The 25,896-nt window shown below is 38.8% G+C and overlaps 1 protein-coding gene across 2 annotated transcripts in view; it reads right to left on the bottom strand.

Moving 5' to 3' along the window:
- Positions 1–25,896, bottom strand: part of cdh13 (cadherin 13, H-cadherin (heart)) — a 504,621-nt gene that overhangs the window by 102,615 nt on the left and 376,110 nt on the right. For both annotated transcript variants that reach the window (XM_036585553.1, XM_036585554.1), the window contains one exon: positions 14,488–14,628. In XM_036585553.1, coding sequence (XP_036441446.1) covers positions 14,488–14,628 — 141 coding nt within the window. The remainder of the gene's footprint in view (positions 1–14,487; positions 14,629–25,896) is intronic.

Genomic DNA, 25,896 nt, shown 5'->3' with positions numbered 1-25,896 from the left:
AGACTTATATTTAATAGTAAAATTATATGGGACTTTTACTGTGACAGCACCAGAGCTCCTACTCAAAGTGAGTGAAATTTTTGCAAGTGAAATGTTGAAGTGGTTAAATCTGCCCTGTCGGTGGGTTTGTTTGATAAGTCCATTAATTTCTTAATACTGACTCTGCTGTGTCTACTGCTATATCATGGATGAATCCACAAAGGCAGATTCAACTAACTACTGGTCTAAATTAGAATAATAGCTACAGCATATAGAATAGTAACTATAGCTGAAGTGAATTATAGCTGAATTATGGCATGACTGCTCATATTAGGTAAATATTTAGACACAGGAAAATAAAAAAAAAAATTGGGCTGGATTTAACAATGAATTATAAATATGCGACAAGTGTTTCACAAGCCTTATGGGGCCCACTTGCCAGTAGTTTGAGACCCCGTTTCTCTGTGGCAAGCCTTATAGCCCAGTTCCCAGCCTCACTGATCAGGTCTAATGTTAATGACAGTATTCATTTTCTTTTGAGGTGGAGGTGCTACAAAAATGGTGCCTTTTTTGTGTTATCGTTTTGCTGTCTAGTCTTAACCAGAGGAGTATGGGTTCCCCTTTTGCGTCTTAGTTCCTCTCAAGTGTTCTTTCTCATGCTGTCAGGGAGTTTTCCTTGCCCTTGGTTTGCTGAGGTGCTGGGCCCTAAATTTCTGTTTCTGAAGCTGCTTTGTGACAATGGCCATACATATAAATTTAAATGGATTGAAATTCTTCTGTGACATCACTCCAATAAACCTTTTTTGGCAACATTTCAGGAGTGTATCTTCATGAACGAAGCTTGACCACAACACTTTAGACAACCTTTCCTGCCGGCAAGCTCTAGAACCTGACTCACAGACTCATTTGGCAAAGGGACAACGTCTAAACAAGCGTGTCCAATCAATGCGTCTCGTCGATGGCTGCTTGGATTTCACTCGGGCCATGATGCGGAGCTGTAGCCATCATTGTTAATGTCATTAGCATTTTGATGGAGCAAGATTCTTGCTGTCACTGCAGGGGAGAACTGCAGCTCGGATTAGCTGTCACTCTCCTGGAGTGACAGGCACGATAAGCAGGATCAGTGCTCCTGCACCCACACCAGGAAAAAATGGCTCGTTCAGAAAGGAGGTGGCGGTTATCATGAGGTGCCAGTGGGTGGGTGGGCGCCGCATAACCCCCTGTAGCAAAGCAGCAGGGGCCTCTGGCCTTCCTCTCTTGAGCCTGAACAAGGGAGAGCGAGGAGTAGGCAGAAGCAGAGGAAGGAGAGATAATGGAGGGAGGACAGATAGGTCTGGCATTATCCTAATCATATTATCGCTCAGGGACTCCGCTACACTGCCCCTGGTTGGAATTATCACTGTGTAGAGACTCATTTTCCTGTCACCCGCTGCACATATTTGTTTTCGAAGGAAGAGAAATGTTGGGCAGTGGTGCAGAGGGCGCCGCGAAAAAATATTCAGTGAAAAGGTCAGGTGAAAAACAAAGGCAGCTCTATGGTCCCTGCTTGCCCGCTTTGCACAAGCAGTGCAGTTTTGAGTAGTCTGCAGTGAAGGATGGTGCCTTCCTTAAAGGCACAGTAAGGTTTTTTAATAGTCTTTTTGACAGCAGGTATATTTTGTTGATCTACTCTATCATACTGTACTGAATAATGAACAGAGCTGCAGATGATTTTGTAATAACAGAGGAAGCTATACATTATCAAGAAGTTATAATAATTTTGATATCCTCAACTTTGAAAAGCAGTGATCAAATTCTGAGGCACATAACTTATCAATGAATTAATGTAAATAAATACACTATATTATTTATCAATTACTTCCTGATGCTCCCAAAATACTTAAATTATTGAATGAAACATATTACAATAACCTCTGGGATCTAGCCTTCAGTCTTTCACTCTAGCCTGTTTGTCATTATTGAATATAATAACAATTATTAATATGACAAGTGACTCCAAACTTTTGAACTGTAGTGTATATACACTGAGGGCCAGATGTACTATGCCTTTTGCACCAGGTTTCAGCAAGCGTTATGAACAAAATTATCAAACAGGCCTACATGCACAGTTTATGTGCCAAGTACATGGAAAAATCTCTCCCTCATACATATATTAAAGGGATCACACAAAAATTGGGGGCGTATTCTTAAAGTGTGGACGTATTCCACTCAAGGCAGCCAGTTTTGCTCAGAGATTTCTCTCTTTTTCTCTTAAATTCAGGTATAAATTAGTGGTGGTGTCTCAAAGATGTGCTGTTAGGAGACTAACAATGGCAGCAATTATAATGCTACATAACGTTGACATAATCATGCCATAAACATGTCATGATGTCACATGTTATCAGAATCACAAGCAGAGTAGTGCCCCCTGGAGCAGTGGGGGGTTAAGTGCTTTGCCAAAGCGCACAACCCAGTCAACCTGGGTATTTGTCAGTCCTGGGAATTAAGCCCACAACCTTATGGTTGCTGGCTCACCTCTCCTATCACTATGCTACTAGCCACCCAATGGAATCTATCATACTAGTTACCAGTAATGATAACATGACACTGTTATATCACTGAACAAACAACTTATGACAGCATATGACATTTACTATGTCATGTTTATGGCATGGTTACGTCAATGTTATGCAGCAATATTTAAGTAAAGTGTTACGTACAGAATATATGCCTGATTTGCTTTTGGGAGAAGGGGCTATTTGCATTTATGCATTTACAAAATATATATAAATTTGGGTAATGTCATTACTGATGTTTAGACCAGCAGCAAGTATTCACTGCAGTTTTGAATAGATGGCATTAAAAGAAATGTAAATCTATATGAGCAGAAAATTAGCTGACACATTTTCCTTCAAAACAACTGTTTAAAGAGCAAAGGGCAAACTCAGTATCAACAGAACAAATAAATATTATTAGGCAATAGCAAGGCCCTGCTGGCTTTCATCAACACTGCCATTAATCTTCTAATATTGAACACACGCTCGATCTTAAAATGAATAACATGTCAGGGGATTCCGAGTCAGCTTTTCTCGTCTCCCTTCCTCATAAAAATGGGATTATGGCACAGTAAAAAAGTTAATTATCGCAGCAATTCCCCAAAGTATCTAATGATTTCCACAGCATGGCAGGAGGAGCTATTCTGAGTGTGAGAAAGTTGGTGAAGGTGAATGGCGAAGTAAAGAGAGATGCAGTTAGGAACATTTCTGTCTGGATGAGATCATCATGATGCAACTCTGTGACAGATTGTGTAATGAAGAAAAATGAAGTGGCAGAGCAGGGAATCTAATGGAAAAGAAAAAAAAAACATAAGAAAATCAGAGATCTGTTCTTCACTTCAGATAACACCTAAATGTGGAATGCTACAAGCTAATGCTATAATGACTGGTGGACATTCGTACACTGATTATACATTCCTTATGGGGTGGGAATCTCTAGGCACCTCATGATTCGATTCGATTCGATTACGATTCAGAGGGCTGCGATGCGATTATAAAACAATTATCGATGCATCTTGATGCATCTTTTTTTTCTATACAGGATTTCTATTTTCTCACTGTGTGAGGACTTGGTACTTTTAAAGCAAAGTATTGATGTATAATGAATTTACTTGCTTTTGTTTGGAGCACATGAGACACTGGCTGCCACTCATCTGTGATAAAATGCGCTGTTACTGTGACATAAGATCCAGTGGTAATGGATGTCCATGCAGCACATGTTACAGCCATCCTACCCGTTTTCTTTTATATTTTTTGATTTTGTAACTTCGGTTTTGGTCTCGTTGGGGATCGTTGTGACAGTAAAATATCTTTGAGATGGGACGCTGTATCTTGGCTCCAACGTGTGCAACATAGTGCGAAAGCCCTGGTTCTCAATGACTGAGAATTAGCGTGTAGACTGCAGGTCACTTAACAATGCAGTCTTGCCTGGCTAGTAGCTAACGAAAAGGCAAAGACAGAGATTTAAGACGAACATCTGGAGACTAATGGACTTTTATCGCATTTATAAGCAGCGCAGCTGGTTTCCTGGAACGTTAAACCTGCAACTAGAGAATGTCAAACACTAAAAAGTTGTGAAGCTGAAGTCAGCTTCTCTTTCGAATTTTCCCATTCCACCTTAAAAATGGTGCCGCATTTACATTTTGGCGCCTCAGGCAGAATTTAAGGTGGAATGGGAAAATTGGAAAAGAAGCTGGAGAATAAGAAGCGACTTCAGCCTCGTAAAACCATTGAATGTTTAGAGACATTTTACAAGAAACTGTTCTACTTTTGAGGAAAAGTTTTCTGGCGGAGATGTGAGGAAAGCGGCTAAAGCTTAAAGCAGAGCAAAGTAAGTCTGTGTTTTCGTTTATATTGTTTAGTCTATACTAGGACATCATCACATACTGAGGCATACTGGACATAAAATGTTGTGGCTCCCAAAGTGGTCTGATTTTTGTTGAAAGGACAAAATGGCTCTTCTTAACATTTGGGTTGTGACTCCTGACCTAACCTAGCTTTTAATGCAGAGGGAGCCGGTCGGATTTCTCGTTCATCCAGTTGTGTTTTTGTTATGTGCCGTCACAGACTGTCCGGGCGCTGCACTTCCGCACTGTGGTTAAGAGGATGCAATGTGACTAACTACATTTCTGACAGAATGCATTCTTGTCAAACACCTTGCAAATGTTGCGAGTCGGCCAAAATTAAGCAAATAAAGAAATAAAATACATGAAAAACAAATAAATCGAACAGAATTTCCCTCTTTGAATGCAACACACAGCAGTTATTTCTAATTCCTCTCATACTTTTGTATGCAATACTTTTGGTTCTCTTTGTAAGCTTTGGAATATTTGCCACAGCTCTCTTCAGAGCAGGGGAGAGGTGCAGATATTAGTAAGTACTAGGATCCCCTGCTGTTCCAAGAAAGCAGATCACCAAGACCCACCCTGTGCAAAAGCAGTGGGGGAGCCCACTACAAGCACCTATAAAGAAGGAGCACAACTCTGCTTTGATGAAATATACACAGTAATCCAGGGAGCATCTCTGCACGTATGTAGTAGCAGCCAGGATCACTGGGCTGGGTTTCAGCCTGGTTTGAGGGTGGGGAGGATTTATAACATGAATGAAGATGTGCTTGTTTTTTAAAAGTACTGAGTATAAAGATACAGACACAGACAAAGCCCAATTTACAGTTTCCGAATAGCACAGCAGTGGAAAAATACTTTAGTTACTGTACTTTAGATTTAGCTTAGCAATTCCACCACAAGATTTATAATTTGAGTATGCTTACATTGCAGTAGATCAATCAATCAATCAATCAATCAATCAATCAATCAATCTAGACTGAATCCTAAGGGTCTGTATGCGGGCATGCAATTCCTGACTCTCATTATTATACAACTTCATAAATAATTCACTGAATAATACATGGTGAAACTTTCACACAACTTTAGTTGCCTGAATTTTACATGAAACTGAATTTTACTTGCAGAATGTTGCATAATGTAAAGCCTCCTGTAACTCACACGAAACTAGTGTGCCACAAGTTTGTGAAACAAGCTTCATGAAACAGTCAATCAAAATACAGACCACATAACGTGATCACGTCAAACAATATCACATGATTTCATGGTGAGGCGATTTTAATTGACACTCCAAGTACAGGAAAATAAGGACTCACAGTGCCATTGATGTAAAGTACCAATTTAATGAAGCAATAAAATCTACTTAGTGCCCTCTAGTGGACAATCTTTAGCCTGCTAAACGTGACAGAGTATGTGAGTGAATGAGCTACAAGTCAGGTACATGAGCTGCTACGCATCTAATAAAAGAGAGGATGATCTCTTACAATACTGTTACTTATTTGCTAGTAAAAAGTGACATTAACTAGCTACTTATCTTGCCAGCTAGTAGTCTGTTGTGATCTATGTAGCTACATTATTGTAGCTCTCCTGACATAAAAATGACACAATAGACAACATGTGACGAATATTAGCCACTAATCTTGTTACCCCGCATAATATCCGTTTGAGTCTTTGATTTTTTTCAAATCAAATTATTTTATTATTTCATTTACATTACATGTAAAGCCAGCCTTAAGATTAATGCCAGATTAAAAAGAGCAGGGTTCAAAGCATTAAAAGTGAACTCTCTGGTTTTTACTTGAGGAGATTCCAGGCAGAATAAGCCATATTCCTCTTTCCGAAGACACAGTAGTCTCCTCTCACGTCATTTTTCTTTTCTTTGTCATTTTCAGTGCCGTAGCTGTGAAGGATGTGCTGCAGAAATACAGAAGGACTCTTTCACACTTCTTTTTCACAGAACATTTCTCCACAGTGTTAAAGCGAGAAGAGAAATAGCAGCATTAGCTGAAGGTCCAGCATCGACAAGGTCCAGCATCGCTCCAGAACACCCACATCTCTCACCCACAGGCCCCATACACTGCAATGCATCATGGGAGCAGGCCAAGGAAGCAGGGTGAGGTGATGTGTCTGGGACCCTGACATGAGCTCAGGGCTTTTTAAAAAGCACATGACTCAAAATGAGTGGCTCTGTATCACAATGTACTGTCCTTTCCCTCTCTCTCTCTCTCTTTTTTCTCTCTCTCCCCTCTCTTCTCACTAAAAAAAGTGCACAGATGGCATTTTCTGAAAAAATCATCGTTGGTAGGCAGAAAGAGACACATAGTTTAAGTAGGCTAAGTGCTGGTCTTTTACCTTTGCATCATCGTATTGCTAGGTGGTCTGTGGTTGAGCTTGCAACGTGACAGAATAATGTACATTCTGGAGCCAAGAGGAGCTGCTGACAAAATATTCCCAATGGTCACTGCTTAAGTGCACGCAGAAACAAACACACACACACACACACACACATATATATATATATATATATATATATATATATATATTTGTATATATTATTATATGTTTTTTTAACTATAGGAACTTTTAGGTCCTGGTAGCTGAGTTTTACATATATACTCATATTTTTTAGTATGACGCTTTCTTAACTTAATGCCTTAACACATTTTCACATACAAAATTGTTGGTAAATGTAATGCGCTAATGTAGTTTATGCATCATAGTTTGGGTCAAAATATAGTTTTTATTCATGTCCCACACAAGTGATTTTAATCTTTAAATGCATGAAAAGAAGTTGCTGAAATACAAATTAACATCTTTACAAAGGTTAAATTAAACAAATGCTGCCTCTGATCAATCTTTTTCTGTCAGTGCAATAAATGCCAATATGTCTGTCCTACATTAATATGTTCTTACCATGATACTGACCAAATAATCTAAATAACACCTTTTTTATCAAAAAAGGCACAAAGGCACACAAACTTACTTTTGACTGAAACACAAGTATGTCAAAGAGCTCATGGACAAAAGTGTTCAAAACCTAATCTACGTGTTTCTGGATTCACAGCAAAGTAAATATCATATTTTCATATTTAGTATTTTCTGCATGTTTGTTGATGTCTATTTTCTACCAATTTGATCAGCTAAATGTGTCCACAGTTGCAGAAATACCCTTTTATATGTTATTAGGATATTTCACGTATATATCCCATATAGGGTAATGTGAAAAAGTCTTTGGCTTCTGGGGAAAATGATAGGAAAAGCTATTTGTTAGGCCAGTATTACTCCATATTTTTAAAAAACACTAATAACAGAAGAAATATAAATAAAAAAATAAAAAATACTTTGTGACAAGTATCTAATGCTGCCCCACACCCACACTCTTGTAAGTGTGACAAGAAAATGTATCTATATCTATAAAAAAAAACACTTTTTGTATACTGCTTTTGATGTTGATAGGAACATAAATCTCAGAGAGCAGAGGCTGGGGACCACTGACCCCCGTGTGTACAACTAGACCAGTGGATTTGTTTGAGTCAACTGTTTAGACTGTTGTGTCACCGTGTCATATACATACGGACATGAATGTCAAGAAGGTATTTCTGACATATATGCAGTACTGACTGATGTTTGCATGCATGCCAGTAGACGGAGCTTAACTGAATCGAATTACATCAAATTTAAATAAGCATTTAAAGATTTAAAAAGTCAAAGACCACAGTGACTTTTCGTAGCTCTGAAACCTTTCAAATGTGCAGTTATCCAACCAGTACATGTCATTCATTCAAGCCTAGTTTGTTTTATTTGTGATGGGGAACATGGCTTTTACCAAAATATAGAAAGAGCAATGGTATAAATTGGGATCCATACTAGGCAGGAGTGTAAATGAGCCAGAATGTACTGCAATCCAGTTCCAGGAGTAAAAGTTGAGGTGTTCTGTCTCAGATCTCAAAAACCTGGGTAACTAATTTTATAAGGAAACTGTGTATAGTTGTTTTACTCTGTTCTAAAGTGTGTGCATGAAGCGAAGTCTCAAGTAAATGTGCTTCAAGTTCAGCCTACAGCCATTTCAGCCAATAAAAAGTCACGGTGCTGCAGCAAGGTCCGCCCACCCGGTGAGTATGGCAACAACGCTTTCTAATTTTCTTCAAACCTTGGTGGCATTCGTTTCCGTATCTGGTCTACTCAACATAATTCATATTTGATGATTCATGTGTTTATTGCTGAAAATTTCAGTCAATGGGCTCAGTCAAAAATGTCCACTATAATTTAGCATGTTAGTTAATGTAAGTGTAAGGTAGCATAATGACTGATACCCATCCAGCTAGCCTGCTAATGTCAGCCATTCATTGCAAACTAGGTATCTAAACACAAATATTATCTAAACATTATAATCTAGTGTAGAAGCCACCGGACACTGATTGTTATGGATAATCTAGATCACATAATGACAGAAGTAGTTCAGTATTTCTGATACAGTTGTGGTTGTTTTGACAAGTGTTTGATGATATGCTCTGTATTTTCTGCCTTGTTGGAAAGGTTGTTTGGATTCCTGCGTGTTGTCACTAGTTAACGGTAGTTTCAACTTTTACGAGATGTTTTTTATGGTGTTCTTTACTTTTTAGAAAATGTATATACATCATAGCTTATGAACAAATTCAGTGATGTTTTTAAACATTCAAAGAGCCACAATTTGTTCCATTTTCCACCTCAATCTTTCTGTACAGTCTGCGTAGTTGCAAATAAACTGGGCAAAACCCATACAAAGCATTAATGATTATAGAGTCTGCAATGAAAATGTCTATACTGGACATATTTGCAACAATCAGTCAAATGTACTGTTGCTGGCAACATGTAGGACTGGAGTGTGCTTGTTCTTTCAGTTAAGGTCGGAGACTCCAAACGTAAGGTAAAGTTAAGCTTCTAAGAAAAAACAGTCAAGCTTTCATACCTCGAAATGTCATATCTCTGTGTCCTTTTAACACAGGAAATAGACTAGATTCAAGCATCAGTTGATTATAAAAATCCATTAACGGAAAGGCCATTTATGAGGTGTAGCCCCAGCATTTTAGTCCTTACTGATGCAAAAAAAAATAAAAAAAAACAAAAAAACAAACAACCAAACAAAAACCACACACACTCAAAAATAACCATATGCTCTTCCCAGTAAAAACCCACCATTTTTACCCCTGGTAATATGCATCGGCAGGTATTGGTACAAGGTATTGGCAGATACTTGAGCATCAGGTGTCGGTATCGGCAGGGAAAAAGTAGTTTTAGTTTTTTAAAGCCATATTTTAATACCTATATGTAATGCAATTTTGTGCAGCCTAATCCTAAACCTAACACCAATCATAACCTCAGTAACCAAAAAGAAACGGTTTAGCCAAAATGAAGCATCAATGTAAAATCAGGATCCTTTTTTTCTCTGCTTTACCCTTAAGTCAGGACATCTGAAGTGATGTGTGATATGCTGCCTACAGGGCAAACCCTGAGAATTAGATCACAATTATTTTAAAGAGAAAAAGCAAAGGTCAGAGAGGATAAATGCGAGTGCGTGAGATCCAGCCCATCACCTGAGCGTGTGTAAATCAAACCTGTCACTGTGCCACATCTCTGATTAAAGTGATGGATGCGCTGCCAGCTTTTACTCTGTGTATCTGTGTGAACAGCTCTGGACAGACTAAGCAGGAGAAGAGTGGATGCGTGTGTGTGTGTGTATGTGTGTGTGTGTGAGACTGACAGCTGAGGAGCCTGGTGAGGGTCTCTGAGAGTAAGCTAAACAGCAGGCTAACAGCAGTGATGATGCAGTCGTGCACACTCTGTGACTCATTTACTCTGCTGATGAAAATAAGGCCAGCAATCTGTTGTTAGTCCTGATGTAAAATAAATAAGTTTCTGCTCTTGAATGTGAAAAATATAGAAAATTCAAACACATTAAAAATGAAAGAGTGCACTTTAGATGCATTCTGCTTACCGACTCTTTTCTGAGTTGTTGCATCTATTTTTACTTCACCCAACCTGGCCTCATGGGACGTTAACGGCTCTGGACATTTTTTAAACAAAATTTAGTAAGTCAACCTTTGATTTCATAAAAAAGTCCTTGAATGTATACCAAGCAGCAGTAAGTTTCCTTTATAAAGAAAGAAAAGTAAGCAATCAAGGTTGCTCAGCTAGGTTAAATGAGCACTTCTTGACCTTCCACACCAAATTAGATGCTTTGAAACAACTGAACAGCCTTTTCATCTAGTCTAGCATGTATTCAAATGATAAAGAGAAATTATGGATTTCACACAAGTACACTGCATCTAGATCTCTTGCACAAATACATTTAGGTTCTCATTTTAGCTGTAATGTGGTATTTCCACTAGTGCAGTGATGCATATACATAGGTATACTCCACTTCTGAGGAGAGTGAGTGAAAATAATTTACATTCTGATAACTTTCAATTTGAAGGTCAACAAAATTAATTTAAAACTGGCCAAGCAACATGTGGCAAGCAAATACTTCACATTTGTCCAATCAGCAGTCATATAACCAGCATGTTCTTTTACGTGTTGAAGCGTTTATTGCTTTGTTTTCTGGATGTTGTGCTCTACAACTCAAAAGTATGATGCTAGTTAGGTCGCACACAGCTAATCTATAGCAAAGAAAACATAAGGAGTGAATTTGAATGTGTGAAAAAGCACAAAATTGAGTATAATGGAAACAGTGATATCAACACCATCAAATCAGCTGCAGTCCAACAAACCATATTTAAGATCCATTAAGTTATTATATTCTCTTCATTCTTAAGGAAAGGTTCACACTGTGTTTTTGTAAAGGCAGAAACACAAAGTACAGCGCATTATCTTTTTTTCTTGGAGCTTTCCAATGGTGCTTCTGGCTTTAGTCACTGCTACAACAACACCGTAACTGTCAGTCAGCTGTGCTGGCAGGGTGTGGTTTCAAAATGTACAGGCAGAAAGTTTAACTAGTACTTTCAATTAGCCACTCTGTTGGGGCTAGCAAAAACAAGCTAAACTACACAAAATATGCTTTTTGTTTATGTCATTATTTCTATCCATGAAAGACTACAGCCACTAATTCCTCCTCCATTACAACCGTCAGTAAAGGCCTGGTCAGCTCAAAAAAATAAGAGTATGACGCAGGCTGTTTACTGCTTCAAATGAAATGTTTTTTGACTCAGGCCCAGCACTCTGCACAAAATACATTCAATATGAGGCACCAGCATGCAAAAAACAGTGAGCAAACTGTGTTTCTCCCTTTGAAAACAACTGGAAATAACCGCACCTGCAAAAAATGTGTACAGCATGAAGCTCCCTAATTTTTTTCCACTTGATACATGAGTAAATGTATCGTGTAATGGAACAGGATGTCCAACAAGCTCATATAGTTGTGATGGTTATGTGTCCACATACTTTTGGCCTTATAGAGTATATCCACTTCAAAATTAGTCATAACGTCTTTTGACTTTGTACTTTTGTAAATATGAACAAGAAAGTATGTCCTCATAGGTATAAACAACAAACTTATCCAGACACCTATCCACTACATTACTGGGTATTTCCAATCATGGCAACAAGTAAAAATTAATGGAAAGCACTCCACACACTGCTGCTTCCTCTGAAGTCTCCAACCAATCTGTAAACTCCAACTCCCATGATTCATTTAGTTCTGACATCATAGACACAAGCCCAACACAAACCAATCACAACCAGTTACACAGATCCTCTTCTCCTGAGTCCTAACTGCCTTCACCTGTTCTCATTATCTCTGTCTGTGTATTTATACCTGTTCAGTATCAGTTACTGCTGTACTTACATTAGCATGTCTTTTGCATACCGAGTGTTTTTCCTGTTTATGCCTCTTGTCTTATTTGACGCTTTTTGTTCCGCGTTTGCTCTTCTGGATTCTCCCTTTGACTTTGGTATTTTATTGTTTGTTTCTCTGGTCTTTGACCCTCACTTGTTTATTTACTTTGCTCTCTGGTTCCCCATGTACCTGTTTATTGCCCTCACGGTTCTGACCTGGCCTGGCTTATGGACTCCTCCTTTGCTTTGCCCGGTTGTACATAAAACCCACTTATTTTACTTCTGTGAGTGTCGGGTTCATCTGCCTAACGTTACAGCCACAGACCTCAAAGACCTCTCAGACGAAAAAGAAAAAAAAAAGTAAACTGATGTTATTACCTAAGTCTCACTATTATGATCTCAGCCAGATCCATTAGAAATCGAGTTGGGATGACAAGCTCTCGGCACATCAACAGAAAATGAACCAAATGGTAGCAGCTATATCAGGCAATATCGAGAGGTCTAAATGGTTTGCTCAGCTAGGAGATTTATGCCATTGCAAAGAATGCAATTTTGGTAAGTTACCATGCAGGCAGAAGTAACAATGCACAGCTCAGGGGCACAATATCCCACCAACTACACAAGCCCTGATCCGCTAGGCCTGGATTCTCATCTCTGTAATGGCCATTAGGCCATGTAAACGTACTGTACTAATCTCCTGACAGCATGAGAGATACATTTCTAGAAACTACTCTATGCATGCTCTAATGTTTTCTGTGTTTGGTTTCTGGAAATTAGTCTAACACATTACATGTATAACATTACAGAATCTGTGTATTATTACTCTATTAACAACATTTTGGGTGTACAACCTTTATGAAGTAGTAGTCTCACTGCTATGTACGTGGTCATCTGTAATGCAAAATGGAGAACTACTTAAACAACAGAACACAAGAAGGAGAGTGTAATCACAAATAACATCACGGTTGGGATTTGGTAGGAGGCACAAGCTGAAGGCGAGTACAGTAGATCATCACAGCCCTGATATTATTTGCAATAACTCATGACCTTGAGTGTTGTATTGCTTTTAACAACAGCTCTGCAAAATAAAGAAAAAAGTAAACCAAAGAAGCTCGGAACATTGCATATAATGTGTTTTATTATTGGGAACTGCTTCTGCAAAATAAGTCGTGCCCATTTGCTTACGTGATAGAGTCATAAAACTGTCGCAATATCAGGTTCAGCTCAGTTTTTCCAATCGTTGTCAGATTAACATGAATGTTGTTTTGATCTCGGCAGTCTGTAAAGCTATTCTGTATTCTGTTAATTTCTGGCAAATTCCAGTTTGTTTAGTTGCAGGTCAATTCTTATCTTGCAGAAGTAATCTAATGTACCATTTTCTGTTCTTGTAGGTACCAAAGCAGAACATTAGTAACAGTCAACTGCAGCGTAAAGCGGGTCACTAATTAGCAATCAGTGCTCAGTGGAACATTACAATTATTGGGAAAAATTGCTGTTTTCACATATAACAGCACAGACAGAACGCTTTCCAATCAGATTGAGCCGTCAGAACTAACTGTTACATAAATGTGCAATATACACTGTAAATTAGATTTGCTGTTTGAATTAAAAGGGCCCTTATCCTACATTTTCAAATTTTTCCACTTTTATCCTTTGGAATTAAACAGGCAGTTTCTGTTACTGTATCTTTAAATTTTTGTTACTGTGCCTTTGATATATGTAAATGAATTCTGATTGGCTGTCCTGTACCATGCACCTCACTCAAAAAGGAGTCCCTTGCTGAAACAAACCTTATAACTTCAAACTGAATGGGTTTGGCTAAACTGCCGTGGGTTAAATAGGTGGATATCTGTAAATGTGTTGGTTTTCATGACATCACAAAAAAAAAGAGTTCAAAAAAGAAGTTTCCATACATGGACTGTATGGACTGGGACGTGAGTGGTTCTAAAATTTTACCAATATTTCCAGACTACATCAAGCTGTTTTATACAGAAAAAGTGAGGAAAATTCTATTTTCTTGGCATACTCTTTTTGAGTTCACTGAACATCAGATAGTAAGTTAAAAAAATCTGTCTTTCATTCTGTTAACTTATAACTTATAGTTCAAAACGTTTAACATTTAAGGCAGCCAGGTAGCTGACTTAAATGAATCACTTTTTAGAATACAGCCAAATTATCTTAGAGAAAGTTGCTCAGCTTTTATGAGGATAAACTCTAGAAGATCCAGTAACTAAACTAAACTGTCTAACTTTCCTCTCCATATTTAGCAGCACTCTGTAAGAGAAAGAAGATAAGTAGAAATAATCAGGCTGTCCTACCAGTGAGTGGGTGAATTCGGGCGCATGATCGTTCCTGTCTGTGATGGTGATGGTGGCGGTGGCAGTTCCTGTCAGCCCCACCTCACTTCCTGCCATGTCCTTAGCAACAATCTCCAGCTCATATTGTGTGGTGGGCAGAGTCTGCAGGGAAAAGAACACAAACAAAAATAGTTTTTACTCAAGTTACCAGACAAATGTGAAGACATTTTAGGCCTGTATTGAGAAGGAGCGCTGTAAGGGTTACGGTAAGGGTTAACTGGTTTCGAGTGTGCTGATTTGACATCAAGTAATTCTTCAATCATTGCTGATTTACAACCAGTTAAGTGTTGTCAATAAGCAATAAAAACAATTACGTGTGTTCTGAAAAGGCATTTACACTTTCAATCATCTGATGAAAACAAGGGCAATTAAACAGTAATCAAGAAATCATTTCATTGACTTGTCACCCCCTCCCTTCAAGAAAAAAAACACTTTCTGTAGCTAGAGAAAAGTGAAATTGAGCAGTTCACTGCGACAGGCAGCTCAGCTCGTCCTTAAACCACAAAGTTTCATTAATGGACGCCGACAGACAGACGAGCCACAAGACTGAGATTTCCTTTGCATTGATTTGCAGTCACTCAGCTTGGATTGTGCAAAGGCTTGGTAAAGGAGCAGGGCTGCTGTGGCTTTGATTTGTGTAAAGGCCTATGATATTGTAGTGGGGGAAATCTATGCAGGGCTACCAGTCAAGCCAGAAAGAAATGTCAGGGCTCAAATCCTTCAATCATTACAGAAAGAATATACAAGTTAAAGGGCCAATATTCTACATTTTCAGTCTCACTTTATTTAGATAGTCCACTATAGATTGTCTACAGATGTTCAAATTGCTAACAAACTATCTGTTGAAAACCAGTTGATTCTAAACAGTGGTGGGGTTAGTGTTAGGGTTTGGATCAGGGTTAGGGCTAGGACCAGGGTGAGGGTTGGGTTGAGGCTAAAGTTAGGGTTAGGATTAGAGCCGGATTTAGAGTTAAAGAAAATTATGGTAAATTTAGTAGATATTTAGTTGAATGTAACTAGAAAGTAAATATCTACAAAGCATCTAAAGTGGACCGTCCAAATAAAGTGTTAGCCATTTTTCTTGGTCATGTGTTTTTTTTTTTTTTGTTCCCTGAAGTCCATGTGTAATAATGTAGCGCCTGCTACTGGCCGAGAGAGGCTCAGAATGTGTGGCCATGTAGAGCCCATGTGAAGAGGCTCATGGGAGGCGCACACTCCCCATAAAAAGGGACATAAATGTTGTTTATGTTGCTGTTCGTCAGTTTTGTTTGTTGTGTTACTTTGTGCTGAGCAGTGAGGTTAGTTAGAGTGGATCTGCATCTACCATAAAGTGAACAGCTATGGCTAGTAGTGACCTCGCCTGCTATCCCTGGCTGTCTTGTGTGCCTTTCTGCCGATGTTTCAGTAAAAGTGCACTTCTTGCACCACAACTATGGCCTCCCTTGTGTTTTAATCCATGTGAATGCCTCAGTATTTGTGTGGGTTCATGTACCAAAACAATGCCATAACTCACTAGTACTGGACATTTTCTAACCTCTCTTTATCCCTCACAATTAAACATGCTGTTTTGTTACAGTCCCTTTAAGACTGATGTATGTAAATTATATCTGTTCTCATTGGCTCCCCTGTGTTGCGCCTCATCCAAAATGCAGTCCAGGCTGAAACATTACTTATAACAACCAATATCCAGTTTCACAGCCCAACTGAATATAAAAACTGTGCTTCTCTCTGCTTTCCCCTCTCATTACTCAAGATTTATACAATAGGCTGAGGAAAAACAAAAAAGTCCCAGCCTTTATGATTTCCAATTTATGAAAACAAATCATTTAAGTTTCTTTGCCCACTCTGTCTCTGGCAGATAACTTTTTCCCCTCACATGGGAAATAAACCTTTTCCACAAAAGAAAAACCATATATTTATAATAATTACTGAGACATTAAGCATTTGTAATATCATTCCTCAAAGAAAATATGGAACCAAAAGCATATTACACATGGTGGTGTTGTTAATACAAACATTTATTTTCCTTATTGAAATCCCACTCAGAGCACTGTTAAGTACCACATGCTTAATAAAACTCATCCATCTGTTTCATAGAGTCCCCAGGAGGCACCTGACGCATGCAGCTCACTGCACACACAATGTAGTGCCCTGTATTCACCATATTCCTTCTGTATTTTTTCAACCAAAACATTTAAGCCGATTAGGAGGACAGAGTTTTGGCAAAGCCCTGAGCCTGACAAAAAACTCAACCAAGTAAGTTATGCTGGAAAGTGAGATATCTTAAGAAGTGAAGACTTTTTCAAAGAAGACCTTGAAAGTAAAAGATCTGGAAGACTGGGGGCAAGAGAAAAGAGTGGTAAATTTCCCTTTAATATGCTGGCTGCTGCTCAGAGTTTTATTGAGGAGAAGGAAGACATGGACCAAATGATCCAAGCCATTTGTAGAACTCCTCCTTGACTCGCCTTAGTTATTCTGTTTCAGAGAACAGACGTGTAATACCAAGCACCTACAGACTAACAATGATACTGCACACAAAGCCTACCATGCAGAGATACACTGTTTATTTTGGTTAAGAGTTACCTTCTTTTATTTTGCTATACTATTCAAATGCAATTATTATTATTATTAATGCATATTGAATTACAGACAATTATGCAACGATAACCATTTGTATTTATGGTCCATTTACATTCTTTATTGACAGCTTTGACTCTCACTTCTGACTTTTTCAATACACACAACAATCCACTGGCCAAATCTGATTTTTTAATAGCAACAGGTGTTTTGATGACGTAATCATAAAAGGTCGGTTCCTGCATGTGTTTATTGCTGTTCACATAGTCGCACAAAAAACAAATCTGTGTCACAAATGAAGAACAGGATCTAATTTGGGCCACTTCTACCTGCAGTGTGAACCAAAAGAAGGAGCTACACTTTTGCCCTTCTACAACACTCTTTCCACAGTTTGAGATAACTTTGCGTTGCTTTCTTGAGTGTTTGGCATGAGCATGGGTGTCAACGTCTAGAGAGAGTGATCCTTATATTTACAGCCTCCAAACTGTAAAGCTATACTTACATAGTACATTTCTACCATCAAAATCATTAGTAACAGCAGTTTACCCAGTTTTGCCTATAATATATTTCCCATATAGAGACACATGCATTTCAGTTTCATTCAGCATAAAAAAAACCATTTCATGACCATTTTCATACATCTTCATATTTGGTTAACCCACTTTACATGTACTTATTGTGTCTGTATGGACTGTTTATCATACTAATTATTTCATACAGAATCAGAAATTTGTTTTTACTTTATTTGACAGTTAAAAGCTAAACAGTCTCTCACAGTTAAATACACATACAAACACAGTCAAAAAGAGTCAGAGAGAGAGAAAGAGATTAAGGGAGTTTTCACACTCGTCTCCAATTCTTGAGTCTGCACCTAGAATTGATTCTGGGCCCATTTGGGGAGGGGCTCACCATTGCTGGTTTGCTTTCACATACAAAAATTCCATACGTCAGTTTTCTGCACACAGATTAGCATAAAGGTAGGCACTAACTCCATCCGTTTGCTTTTTATTATTTTCCTGTCCAGGGTTCTTCCCCAAAGACCGCTAGGATAGGCTCCAGTCCCCCCGCGACCCAGAAGGATAAGTGGTTTAGAAAGTGTGTGTGTGTGTGTGTGTGTGTTTACTTTTTCAGATATACAGTGGAGTTACATGGCTAATGTACCAGTAAACAGAGGTAAGAGCCATCCTGAAGCCTGCACTTTGTCTATACTTTTGTCCATTTTTACAAATAAAAGCACATCAAAATTATGGACAATTATGATTGCTACTACCTACACTAAGAACTTTTCCACTTACCATTCCCCTGAAATATTCCCTGATAATGAACTTAAAACTTAAAATCATGATCAGTGAGCGATATTTACTCAAAAAAGTAATCCGTTAGCAATCACGGATTACTTGTCTCAAACTGTAAAGGGATTAATTTGCTTATAACTTTACTTCCTGAGAAAGGTAAACTCACTCCTTTTTACTTTGCTTCCATTTTATGCTCAAAAACCCAAACACATCCATAACAACTGGAATACAAGAGGAAATTCAATAGACCTCTCAGTACTTTATATACAACCCCATTTCCAAAAAAGTTGGGACGCTGTGCAGAATGTAAATAAAAATAGAATGCAATGATTTGCAAATAATGTAAACCATATTTTTAAAGGAAAATACTACCAAGACAATATATCAAATGGTGAAACTGAATGTTTTATTGTTTTTTTGAAAAATATAAGCCCATTTTGAATTTAATGACAATAACACATTCCGAAAAAGTTGGGATGGGGGCATGTTTACCACTGTGTTTCATCACCTCTTCTTTTAACAACACTCTGTAAGCGTTTGGGAACTGAGGAGACCGAGTGCTGTAGTTTTGAAAGTGAAATGTTTTCCCGTTCTTGTTTTTCCCTGTTCAACAAAGGATTTCAGCTGCTCAACAGTTCGGGGGCTCATTTGTTGTATTTTTCATTTCATAATGCACCAAATGTTTTCAGTGGTGACGGGTCTGGGTCAGGTCAGGTCAGTTTAGCACCCAGACTCTTTTAATACGGAGCAATGCTGTTGTAATACATGCAGAATGTGGTTTGGCAACGTCTTGCTGAAATAAACAAGGCGTTCCCTGAGAAAGACGTCGTCTGGATGGCAACATATGTTGCCAAAACATGCATATATTTTTCAGCATTAATGGTGCCTTCACAGATGTGCACGTCACCCATGCAATGTACCCCTGTACCATCATGAATACTGGCTTTTAAACTGTGCACTGATAACAAGCTGAGTGGTCTTTAGCTCGGAGGACACAGTGTCCATGACTTCCAAAAAAAACTTCAAATGTTGATTTACTGGACCACAGGACACTTTTCCACTTCCCCTCAGTCCATTTTAAAAGAGCTTGGGCCCAGAGAAGGTGGCAGCATTTCTGGATCCTGTTTATATATGCTTTCTTCTTTGTGTTTTAGAGTTTTAACTTGCATTTGTGGATGCAGTGATAAAGTGATAATATAAGTGATAGTTTTCACCAACAATGGTTTTCAGAAGTGTTCCTGAGCCCATGCAGTGATTTCTATTACAGAATCATGTTTTTAATGCAGTTAGGCCTGAGGGCCCAAAGATCCTGGCCAGCAAATATTGGTTTTTGGCCTTGTCCCTTGAATACAGAGATTTCTCCAGATTCTCTGAATCTTTTAATGTTATTTTGTACCGTAGATGATGAAAAGCAACAGTTGTGTGCAATTTTATGTAGAGAAACATTATTCTTGAATTGTTGTGAATTTGATCGTGCGGCCTACCACAGAGTGGTGAACCCCTCCTTATCTTTGCTTCTGAAAGACTCCGCCTCTCTGGGATGCTTTTTAATACCCATATCATGTTACTGACCTGTTGCCAATCAACCACCAGGTGTTTTTGTTAGTATTACACAACTTTACCAGCCATTTGTTGCCACCATCCCAACTTTTTTTAAACGTGTTGTTGGCATCAAATTCTAAAAATGGGCATTTTATTTTCAAAAAACAATAAGGGTTTAAATGATTTGCACATCATTGCATTTTGTTTTTTTTATATTTTTTTACAGCGTCCCAACTTTTTTGGAAATGGGGTTGTAGAAGTAAATAGCCAAACACAGTAAGCATCATTTAAAAGCACCAGTTATACTGATTAAAATTATGAATGGCTAATTCTGATTGAAAACCTAGAAACCACCCGGCAGAAACAGCCCAAAAAAACAGCTGCTTCAAAAGAAAATGTACATGAATAAAATGTAAAGCTATAAAATTGGAGTCTGTCCTGTTTAGGTGAGGTTGGCCCTCTCTCATCTTCAGCAAGGGGATCCATCAGTTTCATATTAGCATGATTAGATGCTCCGACAGATCGCTGGGCAAGTAGACAAAGCTTTCCACATAAAGTCATACTCAGCTGACACAGGGATCACACGCGCTTGTGAAATAATGTACAATGACTGGCAGGGACACTCAATGTAGTAGAAATGTATGTTTTAAATGCATTGTGTGTAATTAATATTGTTCTCTTAGAGACCTATGAGTAACACAAGTAATGTGTAATGTGATTACAAGAGTTTAAACTGAAATACTGCTACTTTTTTTACAGGAAAAAGTAATCACACTACTTTTTAACACAATACTTTGTACTGTGTTACCCCCAACATTGATCATGATGCACGCAGCATATCTCCTTCATCAAAACACACATCAGCCTTTACATCTGTCCTCATCCTCTAATTCACACCACTCACCCCTCCCACACCAATGATCTAACACTGAACCTGACAGACAGCTTCATCCATTTCCGATAATAAAGTGCTATCACACTGTAATCCACCTGACCAGAGATCAGTGGGGAACGCGCAGCGGGAGCACAGGGTGATTTCTGCTGCATGTGCTACTGCAGATGGTCGCAGAGATTGGCGAGGATGGGTGTCGCTGACAACTAGCTCCGAAATTATTTACCACCGATAAACAGATGGTCCTTCACAGACCTACGAGTTAGGAGAGGGTGGGGGGGATCCATCTGGATGAGAGAAAGGTGAGAGGAGATTTAATCTTACTGGTGTCAAAGCCCTCGCGTGGAGTTCCTGCGCGACATGACAACATCATAATGAGCAAAAGTGCTCCTCAAGTTCATCCCTTCAGCTCTATCGTGCAGTCATGTCTGTAACCTTCCTGGGACAACTGTGAAGGTCAACTAAAGGTTTGCAGAAAATGACTGCTACATACCTACTGTTTTTTTGCTCTTTTTTGTTTGCCTGTTCGAAATGTCATAATGTCACAGGAATGACATTAACACACAGAAGACGCTTCAGAGGGATTCTCCAGCATTTTTCAACCTTATCTGCCACATGTGTAACCGGCCCTTCACTGGTAAATGATGAGGTCCCAGAACACTGAGTAGTAATGGATCCTATATTTCAATGGGGCGTCAGAAATTCTTACTAGTGTGTCAATGAGGTTCTAAAGCAGTAAGTGTTCTCTCATACACGTATTTCCCAAAACTACAAAAACGTAATGTGGTCACAAGCAGTTTAACTGGGTTTATTTCACTTAATAAGGAGTTTGTCCCCCTTTCTTGCAGTAACAGACTCTACTCTTCTGTGAAGACTTTACACTAGATATTGGAACACTGCTGTGTGCATTCAGCCATAAAAGCATTAGTGAGGTCAGGTACTGACGTTGGATGATTAGTTCTGGATCACAAACACCTCTCCAACTCATCCTAAAGGTATTGGATGGAGCTCAATCCCTCCAGAGAACACAGTTCCACTGCTCCACAGACCATTGCTGGGAGACTTTATACCGCTCTAGCTGATGCTTGGCACTGAGCATAGTGACATTTAAGCTCATGTGTGGCCACGTCAGGACATTCTATTGTACTGGCAAAGCTTTTCTATGCAGATTATACAAGCTGTGCGAATGCTTGTGTCAGCAATGAGTACAACTCGATAGACAGATAGACAGACAGACAGACAGACAGACAGACAGTCACACAGTCTCACATTTGCCAAAAAACATTTAGACGACCCCCAAGACTTTTGGGATAATATTCTGTGGACTGATGAGTCAAAGGTGTAACATTTTGGAAGACATGGGTCCCGTTACATCTAGCATAAAGGTAACACTGCATTCCACCATGAGAACATCGTACCAGCAGTCAACAACATGGTGACGGTAGTGTGATGGTCTGGGGCTGCTTTGCTTCTGCAGGACTTGGACGGCTTATCACAACTAATGGAACTATGAATTCTTTTCTTTGTCTTATTTCAAAATTAGCTGGATGACCTGAAACATCTAAATTTGACAAATTAGCAAAAATAAAAGAAACCGGGGGAGGGGCAAATACTTTTTTCACAGCACTGTAGATGGCTAGTCATATGCAAACATTTCAGATTGCTGGTCAGATTTTCTTGACTTTCTGAGCATAAAGCTAACACTGTGGTACACATCTACAGAGAACACACCTCTGCACACTGCACAAGAATGTATTTTATATGCTGGATCCACTCAAATAGGGACCAAATCCAACCCGGGCGGTTCCAGATCTGGATCCATATTGTTTTAGCACAATTTAAGCCCTGATTGTAACACGTCTTTTCTGTCATACTCCCATTTTTGTTATGTTTTAGGCATATTTTGAAAATTCAAGCTCCCTTTAGTAAGGCTTTACTAAAAACATTAACTAACTAAATGAACAAACTTTATGACAACTTAATAGCAACAACGGCCATTTTGTTCATGCATTTAAAGATCAATGAACAAAAGAGTGGGCAAAAAATATGAGCAGAGAAAAGTTCTAAGAGCACTCAAAATTGCAGAAGGTGACGCAATCAAGGGTGCTGCTGCTCACCAGTGGTCAACAGCCTCTCTTTAGATGGAATAACGCTTGACTGAAGGCTACACTTGAAGCATAGAGCTATGAAAGGCGAGTGTGGAAAGGGAACGGGTTATGAACCTCTGTCTGAGATTACTGCCTTGTCTTCATGAAAAGGTGTGATGCCATAATCATGCTTGCACTGACTCTTTTGTTCTCTGCAGCTCTCTGAAAAAAACTGGCCTCCTCTTCCAAGCCCTCTGCTTATTCATCCATTCTCCTTTCATCCCTCAAGAACATAATGATCCACACAAAAGCCTTAGAGAAGTCTACCGGAATTATATGAATACGAAGTATAGCGGACTGTCTGATATGGAAATGCTGTATAAACTCTGTCATGTCCATGTCTGCCCCTTTCCCCCTTTTTATTCTTGCTGGTTTGAAATAATGTTTTCTTTGCACTTTTCCATTCTCTCCTTTCTCAAGTCCCTTCTGACTGACCTTCTGTTTTATAGGTTTGAAGTTCTAAATGTTAATGTTCTACTGCTTCCCCCTTGCAAATTTATTTTCCATATATATACATATTTTTTTATTCTTTGCTCAGTGCAATGAAAATGATTGCAATCGCTAAAACTTTTCTGTACTCTTACTTGCCATCCCACCCTCCTCAACTGCGGAGATATTAAAATAGTGTTATTCTCATTTTACTCTTTGTGCTTCATTACTTTTTTTATCACTTCAATCCACACCGTGAACAAACCCCAAGACACTGCAAATGTTACCGTTTTTCACCCCAGCTGTGCTTGTCAAAGAGGAATAAATGTGAGGCATCCCCCATGATAAGAGACAAGACCACATGGGCACTTTGCTAGGACACTGTACAAAAATGTTACAGTCAATTTTAAAAAGGAATATTTATAAAGGAATATTTATAAAGGAATATGAAGAATAAGAAAATCTGTTGATTCACTCACAATACAAGCCAATGGGCCGTTGCCTCAGCAAGTATAAATACAAAGAAACACGTCAAAATGATCGTCTGCGGTGATTAACTGTGCGATACAGATAGAGACTAGACTGAAAAACATCATGTTCCTTTAACTTTTGAGTCTCAGTTTAACTCCTAAGATACTCCTGCTGAATCTGGTCATAGTTCACGATCAACAAGTCAATTCACAATCAAGCTGTTAATTAAAGCAATTTCTACATGTTCATTGTGTTCTGAACACCCTTTATCTGATGCTATAAGTAACTTATTGTATCTTAATTGAACCAACTACTTATAAAATACATTTCTACATATTTCATAGTTATAAACACAGTTATGTCACTTCATATGTGTTTTGAATGGCCTTCCATATAAAATATCTCTAGTGTTCCTTAGCTGGACATTTTTGAATTATTTGTTATTAGTAATAAATTATTAATTACTTGTAACACCCCAAGGTTCACTGATCAGAAATAAGCCACAGGGGTGATATCACTACTGTGCACAGCCAACCCCCCTCCTGAGCTGACAGGAGAAGATTAAAGATCTGAAGTGACCTTTATGGAACAAAATCCAATTTTGAGGTAAGTAAGTAACATTTCACATCTGGATTATAGCTCGGTTAGCACTCACATTAACGGAGGTTAAATATTCTTACTGATATTGTCTAAGTCAGCAATTTCTCTAGTTTGATGTGTCAAATGTATGTTAGTTTCAAACATACATGCTAAAAACATCTAGCAATATCATGACTGACCAGCACAGGGTGGGTTGTAATGCACAACGTAATGCAGGGAAATTGTCCACACGCATTTCTTCCACAAACCCAGAGTAAACTTTAACTCTCTGTAATGAAAATTTGACAATGAAAAACCGATCACGTGAACAACACACAAATTCTCGTACCTTATAGAGGCAACAGAGCCTTTTGCTGCCCAGCAAAACACCAAAAATAACTGTTCCATGGTTTAATTTCTGCTTTGTGTTTACTGGGAGTAAATGGCACTTGGTGAGGTTACTTCACAGTGAGTCTGATGACCATGACTGTTGTGTTATTTCAACAGAGAATAATGTATTTGTGAATAGACTGTGCCAGATATTGGATGTCAGTTTGCTTTGACGGAACTGTATGAACGGGAGCGTGCTAAGATGTTTCGGTTTCGGGTGGGAGGGGGACAAATAATTCCAATAATTTTTCTGCGGGAGCTGGGCGAAACCTTACGGGAGCAGTTGGGAGCGGGACTGAAAAATAGTCCTGCACAGACCTTTAGTGTTATGTTTTGGTATAAACTAATATGTTTACTGTTTGTTAACTGTTTTGAATATATTATTATTTTCAAACTGGATATAAGCTCAAATATTGTAGATGTGCAGGCATTTCTTCTCTTACATATTAGTTATGCTGTATTTGTGAAAAAGTTAGTAATTTATAATCAAAGTTTTAATGCTCATACAGCACATTCAGTCTGTTCCAGGATGTAGAGCTCTGGACTGAGTGAAAGGCATTGGCTGAGCATGTTGCTGGATGATGGCGCGCAGCTTCCAGCTATGTCTTCAGCTGAGCTCAGAGGGGAGTCAGAACGCCAGGCAAGCTGAACACATGCTGCAGAACTGTCGCGAACGCAACCTACCAGAAACCTCCAGCTCACGTGCTACTGTGAAGTGCGGAGCTTTTTGCCCTGGGAAATTAACAAAAGAAAACAGCTGATGTCTCTAATTTTCTTTTCTAATGGGGCTCTTAAAAGCTCTTAAGGCACATTGTTTGGAATCTCAGAAAAAGAAAAGCCAACAACCAGCTACTGGGTTCAGTATAGAGAGCTGACAGGCAGCTGAAGGAAGGGGGAGTACAGCTTCAGCAGATTTCCTCAGGAGAATTTGCCTGGCTCTGTACTCTACCTTCTAATGAGTTAGAGCCTTTGAACAATTGAAAACAAGGAATTTCCTCAGCTACACACACAGCACAACAATGGGTAAACACTGATACCTTCTACAAAG

This window comes from Colossoma macropomum, unplaced genomic scaffold, assembly GCF_904425465.1.
Source record: "Colossoma macropomum unplaced genomic scaffold, Colossoma_macropomum, whole genome shotgun sequence".
Classification (NCBI taxonomy): Eukaryota; Metazoa; Chordata; class Actinopteri; order Characiformes; family Serrasalmidae; genus Colossoma; species Colossoma macropomum.
This window is presented reverse-complemented; position numbering and strand designations above follow the sequence as displayed.